Source organism: Haliotis asinina, chromosome 2, assembly GCF_037392515.1.
Source record: "Haliotis asinina isolate JCU_RB_2024 chromosome 2, JCU_Hal_asi_v2, whole genome shotgun sequence".
Lineage (NCBI taxonomy): Eukaryota > Metazoa > Mollusca > Gastropoda > Lepetellida > Haliotidae > Haliotis > Haliotis asinina.
The window spans coordinates 14,097,326-14,110,209 of NC_090281.1; the positions used below are offsets into that span (position 1 = coordinate 14,097,326).

A 12,884-nucleotide genomic window follows, 5' to 3' on the forward strand; every position below is an offset into this window, starting at 1 on the left:
ATTGCCATAAATGGTATTTCAGTTACAAAACAATGTGCAGGAAAACTCGATGTAATGCAGATATAGAAGCTAACCCTAACAGTGAAACACATTGGGCTGTCAGGCTTAGAAATGTAAACACCATAAACCGTAATTTAAATTCATGTTTAAAATTTATGATAAGGGTCATAAACCAATCCAATGAATAAAAAAACAATTGTCGAACAGGATTACATATGACACAGAATGAAACTAGGAGTTATCACAGGATACATGTGTTGTGTTACCTATCCAATGTTCTTGCTCGAAGATTAGCAGGTGATATCTGAGGCGGCCTTGGAGGCTGAAGCAAAGAAGAAACAACACATGATGGCAACACATCAAAGGTAAAATTGGGTGAAAAATGTTACAAAATCTATTTAGAATTGTATGATTTGAAATATAATCTAAAAAGTATGTAATAAATCATCAAGAAATGATGTTTTCCTTAATAACTGATTACCAAAATGACTGATAAGAGGAAGTGATATTTGTTTCACATTGCTATCTCCCTTGTATCCATGACAACAAAATGGCAGCAAATTACTTTGTGGAGTAATATTATTGAACTGGGTATGAACAAAATAGTATTTACAAGTATCAGTTTATGTTACTGATATTAGCCGCAATACATTAGAGTACAGACACAAATTATTATAGTACAATGTTTTTAACAATACATTGCGCTTATATTTAACTTACCCGCGCGCTCTTTATGGTGGGACCAATGATAGTTGCGGGTCTCTGTCGGTCTGGTGTGCGCTGAGATCCTATCCGGAGACCCTTTGAGTTCTTTGTGCTCTCATTAATCTGCCACATTAGAATGCGCTATTTGAGACACCCAAACACAAGTACTTATATAGCACATATTTTGCAGAGAAGCGAATTTTAGTCAGAATACTGTCATCAAATGATATCAGCTTGAAATATATAAGAATTAAAAATATGTATCATGTTTAAATATGAACGAGGCTCCTCAGTGAAAGATTTGTACAATTTCTATAAATAGTAAGGACAATCTTCAACTTCTGACACATGACAGAAGAGGAAAAAAGACAACCCCTGAGGAAAGGGGTATTCTGTGCCAAAACTGTGTTTCATTTCAGTGCACATTAACAAAAAAAATAAATGATAAGACGTTATTAATAAAGTACTTTTTGGTTGTGTACCATCACGCATTAGAACTCTCAGCATCAGGAACCAAATCACCAACACACAAAGTCAGTGATGTTAACGAACTCAGACACTGAGGCTTCCAGAAAAACTGCGAGTCCAGTCAACTGACAGTGCCCATCTTCGATATCTTCAGGGTATATGTTTCGATAAGTCTCCACTATACCCTGGATGCATTTTATTACCTCCCTTTGTTGGCTCCGCATTCTCACAGTAGCTAATCAGCAAAGCCGCCATTACAACTGAGTTTGTCAGTGCCAACAAAGATAGTAGTCGTGGTCACAAAGGTTTGTTGGCAGTGTGACTCAGATTTGGGGGAAATGATACAAACGAATTGATAGGTCTGAAACCTTAAAAAAAATATACGCAAGAACTCCTTCTGCCTCTTTCAGGGAACCTCTGCATGCTTTGTATTGCCAAATTTAATCTATTAGATAATTCAAAAAGCAAAAGGGAGTACTGATTGGTTTGCTCAACTTCCCAGCATAGAAACCTGTTTTGATAAAAAGCCAGCCAAGGGAGCCATAGATGTATCAAGGACATAGAAAGAGGAGATCCATCGGAACATTTACCCTGAAGATACCGAAGATGTCAAGTACTCTGTGTACCCTAATATTAATGCACACTGGTATGACTCCCATGGCTTAAAGTTTCAAAAACAAAATGAAAATCACTAAAAATATTACATATACTAATCAATCTACTAACTGCTGCAGCACCAACCTCATTTAACCTCGCCTTGATACCAGACACAGCCTTCTTTCCTTGGTGCTTCATCTGAAGAATACACACAATATCTTAATACAGTACCGACAAATATATATCTGGCGGCCATGGCAACCAGAATATGAAACTAGGAACATTTCTTTTCATTCAGTGCCAGTGACGATCCTCAAAGGGTTCAACATTCAACCAAAATGGCAGACCTGGGAAGTACCTGCATCTGTTCATTCTGCAACGTCTATCAGTAATCTTGCAAAATCATGGTGCATGTGACATACTAACCAGGTAGTGAATAGAAACTGTCCTACAGTAAGACAACTGAATGCTTCTACCATAAGGCTACACCACCACCTTATGTAATTAATGAGTTTGTATTTTGTATGTTTATCAAACAATATGCCCATTCAGGAAATCAAACCATGTCTATAGTGTGACAAGCCAATACTTTAACTACTAGACTACCCCACCATCCTGTGTAATTAATGAGAAAAAACAGCTGTGAACAGATAAACAGACACGTATAGAAAGGCATATAGTGCATATTTCACATTTCTAATTTTGTGTTCTGCTCTGATTAATATTTTATTGATGCTTGTCAAATCTGACACTGGTACTTGTTTTAAACAGTGAGTGAGTAAGGTTTACAGCCCTTTTAGCAATATACCAGCAACGTATAATGGCTGGTGACACCAGAAATGCGCTTCACAGACTGTACCCATGTTGGGAATAGAACCCCAGTCTTCAGCATGACCAGCCGATGATTTAACCTTTAGGCTACCTCACCACTCTGTTTCAAAGAGAGTTTCTCACATCAAGCATGGTCATAGGTGCTTAATGAGAGAAACATGACAATAGTGAACTTTCCTGGCACAAAAATATAAATCTGTAAAACTTTTCCCAGCTAAGAAAAACAGAAGTATGTCAACACTACTTAACTAAATGACCTTCTTTGTTAACATTCAAGAAAATTTGTCACAATCAAAATAAATGGTTGTGTCTTCATCATTAAAATTGAACTTTGCTAAATAAGGCTGTGAAGAAATATAAACAAAGAATGCAGACACCTGATTGGCTCATCGTATATTACAGTGTTCACCAAAAGAACAGACATGTAACTCTATCTCAGAGACATATTATCATTTGTAAGTAATACATCTGATTTTAATGAGAATATGTTATATAGGTCTGGGTTTCCAGTCAACTTGAAAACAATATGAACTGATTTGACTGTTGAATGGCAAGAAAAGCAACGGAATCCAGACAGTCTGTACAGGACAAATTTAACACTAACAGCTAGGTACTGACACCACTATCATAGAGACCACATTTACACAACAAACATCTATCACATATGGACAAAAACAAGTTAAGCATCATTAAAGTTGTGCGCGATATCTTAAAGAAAGAAACAAAGAGTACAAAAATCTCCTCCAAACTATTCATGGTACATAAGTTCATAAGTAATTCACCATATTTAAGATTCCATGAAAACATTCATGATCATAATAATTCATTATTCAAGGCATTTTTTAAAGGTTCCTGGCGAAATCTAAACACACTGCAAATACATATCACTCAGAAAATCAGTTTGATGAAAGCGTAACCTCTATATAAGCTGATCCCTGTCTACAAACTGCTTTTTGGGGAGTCCTCAAAATTTGGCATATCTACAGTCATACATGGTACATTATTATATTTTCTTCCACTCAGTTTGGTCCACATCCAGGCATTACGGAACTACAAAGATCTTTTATAAACAGTTTCCAATAGATTGGGGTTGCTTAGGATTATTCAAATCCTCACAAATGAAATTATCTATTTTCAAGGTATTCATAAGTTGGTATTTTATAGAAATTCATTTCCAAATCTGTGCTGACCTTGAATATAAGTATATGTGTAGCATGTGGTACAGACAGGACGGTGATAGAATTAAGTATCATTTCTGGAGAGAAGGAAGGAAGATGGAGGGGAGAAAGGGACAGGAGAGGTGAGAGAGGTAGTTGGACTACTACTAGTACAAGCAGTCTGGAGCTCCTACTGTCCAGCATAAAACTATTGTTGGTTGTAGGTGTCAATTACAGATTTGGGTGCATAAATTCAGAACATATCCTCATTGGCTTGGCATTCTGTATCCTGCTGAACACTCTGCTTTGAAAATCCGGAGCCAGAAACATGGTCTATGCCTATGATTTGAATGAGATTAAATGACATTTACTATGCATGAAGCCTGCAAAAGATATCAAGTATCTGCTATGTATACAAATTTGAAATTATTAACAAACAGTAATGACAAAAATTACCCAAACACGAACACAATAGTAATTACAAGTCTTACAAGTAATTACAAGGGAGACAAACACTATTTACCCACATACTCCTTATCATGAATATGTAACATTCCCAGTCAAGTCCTAAAAATGCTTAAAATGCACACAAAAACTAGGATACAAGTACTTTAGGCCATAATAAATTTGTTCAGATTTTCTTTCATATTCCCCAAAGAGTAAGCTAGTGAGATGGAATTATCTTTTCTTTCTTTAACAATATTCCAGCAATATCATGGTAGAGGAAAAGAAAAGTAACAGTGGGTGGGTCTTAAGTTGCTTTTTAACATTATTCCAAAAATATTATGTCATGGGATACCAGAAACAGGCTTCACACATTGTACCCTTGTGGGAAATTGACTCCAAGGCATTAATCACTTGGCTACCCCACAGCATGCAAACCCAAAAGGTGTTTGTGTGGGTAATCTTATAGTCATGACTGTTCATGGCACATGGAGGAGGAAAGTTTTGTCAGGACTGTGACTAACAATCTAGTGGTTAACCTCATGGGCACTGATTTGTGCAACTGGAATACAATGCAAATCTGACCACCTGATCCTGTTAGTCACATCTTTCAAGAAGACCACTACAAGACCTAGTACAGATACGAGAAGTTTGGTATTCAGTATTGAAGTGGAGATGGTTGAAAAGGTAACAGTTATTATGGCCTAAAACAAACCATAACAAACATGGCATACATCAGACTGGTGTATATATTCCATGCTTCTATCTAAATCTGTCAACAGGATTGTAGACATTCATCATCTAATGTGCATCCCACTATTACAAGAATGAGTGAGTGAGTGAGTGAGCAAGTGAACAAAAGAGTGAGTGAGTGAGTGGGTGAGTGAGTGGGTGAGTGAGTGGGTGAGTGAGTGAGTGAGTGAGTGAGTGAGTGAGTGAGTTGAGTTTAATGCTGCATGACCAGGTCAGTCAGATCCCAAAGTGTCAGCTGAGACGGTACGTTAGGTTGTGAAACAAGCAATGCAGTTATGGTGCACATCATGATCTTAGTATAATTAAGTAATTATGGCCATCCACTGAGGCACCTTACTGAGGCAAGGGAGATAGCCAACTACAATATTCAATTTTCTACTCTTGCCAAACTACACCAGAAATTCCCTGAAATACTCCTAGAAAATTTTGGCTAGTCAAACATCAAATCAACACAAAACCGAATGGCAACTACTGCTGATATTTCAACTGACTACATGATTTGCAATCCATGTGTACCACTGACTGGTTATTTCTTTTCCTATCCAAAGACTTGTTTTGTTACGATATTGACTATGTCTTCATAGTGTTGATATGGTGCAATGTGAAGTCAAGAAATTCCAGCACAGTTTGCCAAGGTTCAAAAACTTCAAAGTCTGTGATTCGCCTCAGGAAGACAGATAAAGTCTCTTCATACATCATCCACATTGCTCAATGCTAAATATCTCAATTTCTACGAAGGTTCTAAAGCATATATATTTTAATATTTGGGAGAACAACTAATCAACACAGGTAAAACCAGAAAAAAATCCCAATTGAATTGAAATCAAAGTTAAAACTGTTTAAAAAAGATTGCACTTTGGAGAAAAAAATAAATAACTTAAACCAAACCATCCAGAAAATGTGAAGTGTTTTTAAAACCACACAAGAAAAGGAAGCAACTAAATCAAGTGAAAATGTTTTGGAAAATACATATCGGATTTTCAAAAGATTATTTTACAAATGTTCACATTAACCTTTAACTACTATGGTTAGTAAAGTTTTGTCTCATATTCATGGTTGTTTTTGACTTTCTTGTGATTGCAACTGAAAAGAGAATCAGTCTTTATATGCACAATTATATGAATTTACATACCTATATCACAGGTTTGGACATCAGTCAAAAACTTAAGCCATCAGTTAAGAATGAATTTAAAATGGAACACTAAATCTGATTCCAAATTCCAGGTGTCAGATTTATTTTTGAAGTTAGAATTGTTATATTCACACAAAATTTCCTTTTTCAAATTTACAATATCTCTGGCAATTCTTTCTTAAGATCTACAACAGATAGGGGTTATGGCAGCCTTTTACATAGGTAATCTTTAAACAATATTCCTGCCATATGATTGTAAAATATATGCAATGGGCTCACATAATATTCCTATATGTGAAACCAAACACAGGCCATTTACAACACGCCTACAATATGATACAACATGTAATATTACGTACAACTACAAAATGCTGACTTTACATACATTCAGGTTTTCCATAGAGTGCAACATGCAACATATATAATAGATTCATAATTCCTTGTAAGTCAATACCTACCAAAACAGAAACTCTTTAAATAAAGTCTTTGAAAGGCATTTAGAGGTTGGAAGAACATGAATAAATGCCACTTCTTATTCTTTGTCATAACTTTTCAGAGCTACTTCTTGCGCCTTCATCAAGTGATGAAATAGGAAGACCAAGAATAACTATGTTGTTATCCATAAAAAGTGTCATGTATTCACGTGGATAATCAACATGTTTGGTCACAAATCCACAAATCTACACAAGAAACTTCAGAAGGGAAATGATGAGACAAAAGAAAGTGTAAGGGCATGCTGGTTATCAGAGAGACGTGCAGGTCTGACCATTCGCGATCATCAGGTGTATCTTATCTCCATTCTGTCCTCATAAAAACATTGTATCCATTCACCTCCATAGCTGAACACATGACTGGAAATATTTGTCCAATCAAATCACTCTTCCAAAGACATAAGGGACATCAAAAGTACTTGTTCGTAAGTCAGTTTGACCTTCGTTGATTTCAAGCACATTGTGAGAAAGATTTTGGGAAAGTCTGTTAGACAACTTGAGACTATGAAGCTATGGTGGTGTGCTGGACCATGGTATCTACCACACAGAATTGAGAAACTACCCATGATCATCGAGGATGGTGTTGGACAGGACATGCAAACTGTCACTTACAGACTGAACAGCAGAATTCATCATAATCGGTGCCTGTTGACAAACAGTCAGTAACATGAGAAGAAGCAAAGACAGAAAGAGTGAGTGAGTGAGATGGGATTTAAACTGGTTTGAACAGTATTTCAGATACATGGCAGCAGGTCTCTACTGCTCGTCAAAGATGTTTAGCATGGTATGGAACTATATCAAGGATGACCTCTCTGATGTATCCAAGAACATCAGATCCTTGCATGGCAAAGGGAAACAACTCTGATAACACCTGTTGACGCCACACACCAATGGGTCCCACAGCTCTCAAGTAGAGTGAGTGAGTTTAGTTCTAAGTCACACTCCAGGTCAAATAAATCAAGTCATTGAGTCTGACCACCCAATCCCATTAGTCACCTCTTTACAACAAGCATGGGCTGCTGAAGATCAGTCCTAACCTGGATCTTCACGGGTCGTCTCCAGTAGAGGTAGAAACATAGGACAATGTGCTTTCAAAAAGATGCTTGGCTCAAATTAAATAAAACTTCTACTTAAAATTGGAAACTTACATTTGAATTGTTGAAATAAATTCATAATATTTGAAGATAGAACGTATATTGTTATTTGGAAATTAAGAGAGTGTGAGTGAGTACAGTCTTACGCCGCTTTTAGCAATATTCGAGCAATATCACAGCAGAGGACACCACAAACGGGCTTCACACATTGTACCCATGTAGGGGAATTGAACCAAAATAGAGCAGACACTTTAACCAATTGGCTTCCAGACTGCCCCCAAAATTCAGAGAAAACATTTCTCATGTAACATTTGAAAATATTAAACTTAAAATAAGAATTCTTCATATATTTCAAAGCTGAAACAAAAACCAAACAGTTTTTAGTCCTGTTAATACCTTGATAAGCTGAAACAAAAAAAAGCTGGGTGGATGGGATTTTATTCCACATTCACCATGAACTTAGCCATGTGAGGAGTTCCGTGATTAGTCAAGTCAGAGTTGGTTTTCAGTGCCATCTTGTCAAATTATTATCAATATTTGGTAGCCACTATGGTCACACAATTCCCATCTGGGACAGTTCTACATGAAATTTTAATCAAGTTCAAGAAGGGGAAATAAGAGAAATAAATGGATGGTAAATAGAAATAATGAATATGATGGCAACATGCAAGGATGTATTGTCTATATTGCATCATATGCTTGTTCCTACAATACTACAAATCAGTAAACAGTCACACTTTATCAACTGTCCTCTATCCTGATACTATCAATACCAGATGGGTTTGTCAACGCGTTCACCATCACCCATTGTGAATACATACAGTCAAACTGTATTAGAGACTCATACAATTACCCAGTAACAATTCTGGTGGTATATAACTCAGGGGAATCAAATTTGTTATCTTCTCATAATTTTGTGCACTGATACACAGAGGATGCTAAATGACCTTCTGTGCAATACCATTTTTTATTAACGAGTTAATGATTTGGTATCAAACGAGTGAAAGTGAGTTTGATGCTAAATCTTTCACATGTTCAATAAAAATGGTATTTCACAGAAGAGTTTAGCATTCTGTTTATTACTCTCCAACACAGTGATAGAAACTGCGGCGAAATTGCCCATAGTGTGATTACTCTCAGCTTTCCACAAGTCAAGCAAGGAACAGCAGCAACAGCAGTATTAGCATTGTGACGTCATAACTGTAACCCTTATGACGTCATACATCTAGCAGTATAACACTAGTATAATACCGCCGTAAAAATATTACATTGCGTAGTATCTTCCACGGGAGAGTAATATTGACAAATACTGTTGTTCTTCTACTGTATCCTGAGTACTCACTGGCTTAGTTAAGCAAGCTATGATTTGATGGGTTGCTTAAATATAGATATTACACTCAGCATTTGAAATAACTACCGGCCTTCAGGCCGAGGGCCGGTTGTTATTGTGTCAGGCTGGCAGTTTCAAATATGGCTTATGGCCTTCAGTAAATTATCTGTCAGTTATTTTTCAAGTGGAATGTGTTCCCATTTCTCCTCTACTAATGCTCAGGAATCATCCACGATCGATCATGTTACGATATCTTGCAGTTTCACTTCTTGGTATTTCAGCACCTTAGAATGTCAACACCACTCTAGCAAATATTAACTCCTCTGTGTGCCATAGGCTTCGCTTGATTTTGTACAAACAGTGTGAAACTGTGTAGAGTGCAGTCTATTTTGTTTTTATTGGTTTGACTTTAACCAAATGGGCTTGCAGATTTTATCCAGGGCCTGTAGATTTTAAAGCCTGCATGTAGCAGCAGGTCCTGATGGCCATCTGGTAAAATAAAGCATAGCAGACCTTGATTACCCTGCAAGGCAGATGTATGCATTCATAAGTGATGGTGACTGTAGTTGCAAACACATGACATGAAACATTAATGAGAGACATTAATGTCAAGTTGGAAGTAAATCGTCAAACTGATGCAAAAACAACTGGGCTATAAAATATCTCCACCATAAGCCTGTAACAGAGTGGGAATAGTTTTTACGATTACATACATACCTCATAGAATAGTTATAAGTGTTAATAATACTAGGAAAGATACTATTTCCTATGAAACTGAATAGTTGACAGTGAAGTAGACTTCCGTTGAAAATAAGCAGACGTCACTGAGTAACACAGCTAAAATGCAGGGTATTCATCAGTAATGCAAACGAGATTAGATATTTGCAGGAAGTATGCTTACTGCAAGAACCTGTACAGCAAAAGGAAGAAAACACTCAAAAACTGGACATGACCAAAAGCTTGAAATTCTTGTTAAAATGTTACTAGGCTGAAAACATCACCATTAAAAATATCTTATCTGTTTCACATCTGCCCCCAAATAACTTGGATCTGGTTATGAAATCTGTAAGGTCTGGTAGCTTTCCTCACAAAGGCTTCCTTACACCTAGATTGTGTCCTTCATGTATGGGTTAGTTATAACTGGTAGTACCACTCTGGTTAATTTGAGATTCAAGGGTGGCACTCAGAAGTGTTAATATACAGAGAGCAGCACTAATTACCTTCTCTCTCACATCAAACAGAACCTCCTTTCCGCTCTTATGAAACTTCTTCCCTTGTCTCTGGCAAACAAACATAACAAAGGAAATTAGGTGACTCAATTGTCAAATGTATCACAACATCATTCCATAAAAACTGTAGGTACACAGGAGCAAAATAATTTCCTGTCAGCCATGTTGTCTGGTTTGCCTGATAAAGTATGTACAATTTGCTGACGTGAATGTACAATGCCATTCAGAAAGTGGTCAGTTGCTACAAATATTACATTTGGCATTATACTTTTTCAGTAAAATACAGATTCTGCTGTGCCAATTAAAACTTATCAGACAGCTACACAAAGTCTGTAGTCTAGACTCCCTGTTGTGAGACTTCCATCTTAGTGGGAGCCATGGCAGTTGTACATGTTAGGTGGCTGACTTTGTATGCCAGTGATTAGCTGCCCGACTCTGAGGGTGTGGGTTCAAATCCTGGATGCGACTCAACCCGGCAAAAGAAGTAGAATCCGTACTATACTATGACAGTATGATCATAAATATAATGTTATATTCAGTGTTGATTACATGATGGCGCTGCCATTGATCTTACTGCCAGTAAACATACAATTACCTGTTTCCAAACATGTTTCAGTCTGCAATTAAATTCACTAGTCTGAAGGACTGGCAAAATCCACAGCTAATAACAGCTCTACCTAATTTCCTCTTGAGACATTTCTAATATAGCTGCATGTCAAACAGGATGCAGTACATGAATCATTTCTAGGTGGTTACTGGTTAAAAATTTCACAATGAGCACTGACAGGAAACATTGGTGCCACACACTTTTCACATTCTCTGCTAGGCAACTTCATTTAAAACTGATGGTGCTTGAAAGGGAGGTAACTCTACCTTCATGTTGCTGGCCCACTCCTTGTACTTGGATTGAGTGTTGAGTTTGTCAGCGTGGAGCACAGCCTCCTTCTCAAACAGGTCATTGAAGCCCTCGCCACAGTTCAGGATTTCAAGGCGGCCATTGATGAACTGAACAAGGATCACATATGCCAAACAATCGTAACATGACACTCTTTTAAAATCACTAATTCATTTAAAATGATTGTAATTGACTGTTATGTTGTCATTGATGTATAGAACCACACTTAGCAATATTTCAGCCGAATGGCAGCGGGCTGTAAACAATCAAATCCGGACAAGACAATCCAGTGATCAACAGCATAAGCATCGACCTACACAACTGAGATACAATGACATGTGCCAACAAAATCGTCAAGTGTGATCACCAATCCTGAAAGCCACCTCTTACAACAAGTACGGATTGCTGAGGACCAAATCTACCACAGGTCACTTGGTATAAGCCGTAAGAATTAGGTCGGGTGATATCTCAAACAGGGTGTTATCCAGTGTGGCACTATAATCATGAGAACAGACAACATATATGTCTACTCGATGACCATACAGTCTTAGGGTGTGCAAGGAACATGACACCATATTCATACATGGCTTGTTGCTATTTCCTTTACAACTCTTGAGATACATGGTACATGACAGACACTTGTGCTGAAACCTCTACATCAAAATTCATGAGAACATTAGAGCACCTCCTGGAAGATCTGTAGCTGGAGCATCTTCTGCAGGTATGCTTGCATGGAAGGAGTAGCACGTGATGTCACAAAAGCCTCAGGCTCAAATGTGATTGGCTCTCCTGTGTGGAACTTGAGGGCATCACGATATCCACCTAGAGAATAAAACATGGAGTACCTTTTTGTAGGTTCATTTCACATGCAGTTATATTTTAGCATGTAAATAGAAATTATTTATGCAATAATTGTGTTTGTATTATTTTTGCATAAGATTAAAACTATTGATATACAATTTCTAAAACTTCAGTCAAGGATGGATCAGTTATAGCATGACCAGTTTTCCTCTTAATTACTTCTTTTTCATCTTTCATAAAATGTGTCATAGCTTATTGAAGCTAGACACAATTTGTCACTAGAGTCCTCTAAACACAATTTGCCACTAGAATCCTCTAGACACAATTTGCCACTAGAGTCCTGCAAATATATTTTCGTTTACAGACTTAGATGTTCACAGTGAAAAAAATCAATTTCATTAAAATCAATTTACATTTGTTTTTCACAATTCACTGGTTTCAAATTAATTTTTAACTCACTGTGCACATGCGCTAAGCATGTAAAAATATCTACTATGTCCAAATTCCACTTTGGTTGTATGCTTTACTGATAGTGCAAACACTCTCTAAAGAAAATGAAAATCAAACAAATGTATAGTTTTATGTCAAATGTAACTTATCTCAATTATCTTATGAGCAAAGACCAGGAGTAATGAAATAATGTATGTCAATAAATTCTTGTATAAATATATCTCACAACCACAGTCCTTTACGCACATTCCCTTCTCACAAATACCAAAAAAAAACCCCCACATTTCTGACACAGCTGCAACCAAAATAGTACACCAATAATTGTCAAGCATAGGCAAATAATTGCATGTAATCAGCTATGAACAGTTGTCACTCGTAAATAATTATTTATTTGATTATTTTATTGTGAGTGTATTTACACTTTGAGTAAACATACAACCCGTCAGAAGTTTGCCAGCTGATATTTTTTTCACGCTTTCCGTATGTGCAGTAAGTCGAAAATTAATG

At 36.9% G+C, this 12,884-nt stretch overlaps 1 protein-coding gene across 3 annotated transcripts in view; it reads right to left on the minus strand.

Moving 5' to 3' along the window:
- Positions 1-12,884, minus strand: part of LOC137273263 (DENN domain-containing protein 1B-like) — a 38,476-nt gene that overhangs the window by 4,859 nt on the left and 20,733 nt on the right. For 2 of the 3 annotated variants that reach the window (XM_067805806.1, XM_067805805.1), the window contains exons 14-19: positions 11,812-11,948; positions 11,105-11,236; positions 10,223-10,282; positions 1,915-1,968; positions 721-828; positions 267-322 (exon numbers count right to left, since the gene is read on the minus strand). In XM_067805806.1, coding sequence (XP_067661907.1) covers positions 267-322; positions 721-828; positions 1,915-1,968; positions 10,223-10,282; positions 11,105-11,236; positions 11,812-11,948 — 547 coding nt within the window. Of the gene's footprint in view, positions 1-266; positions 323-720; positions 829-1,914; positions 1,969-7,190; positions 7,224-10,222; positions 10,283-11,104; positions 11,237-11,811; positions 11,949-12,884 lie in introns of all 3 variants that reach the window. The other variant, XM_067805804.1, reaches the window with a different exon arrangement.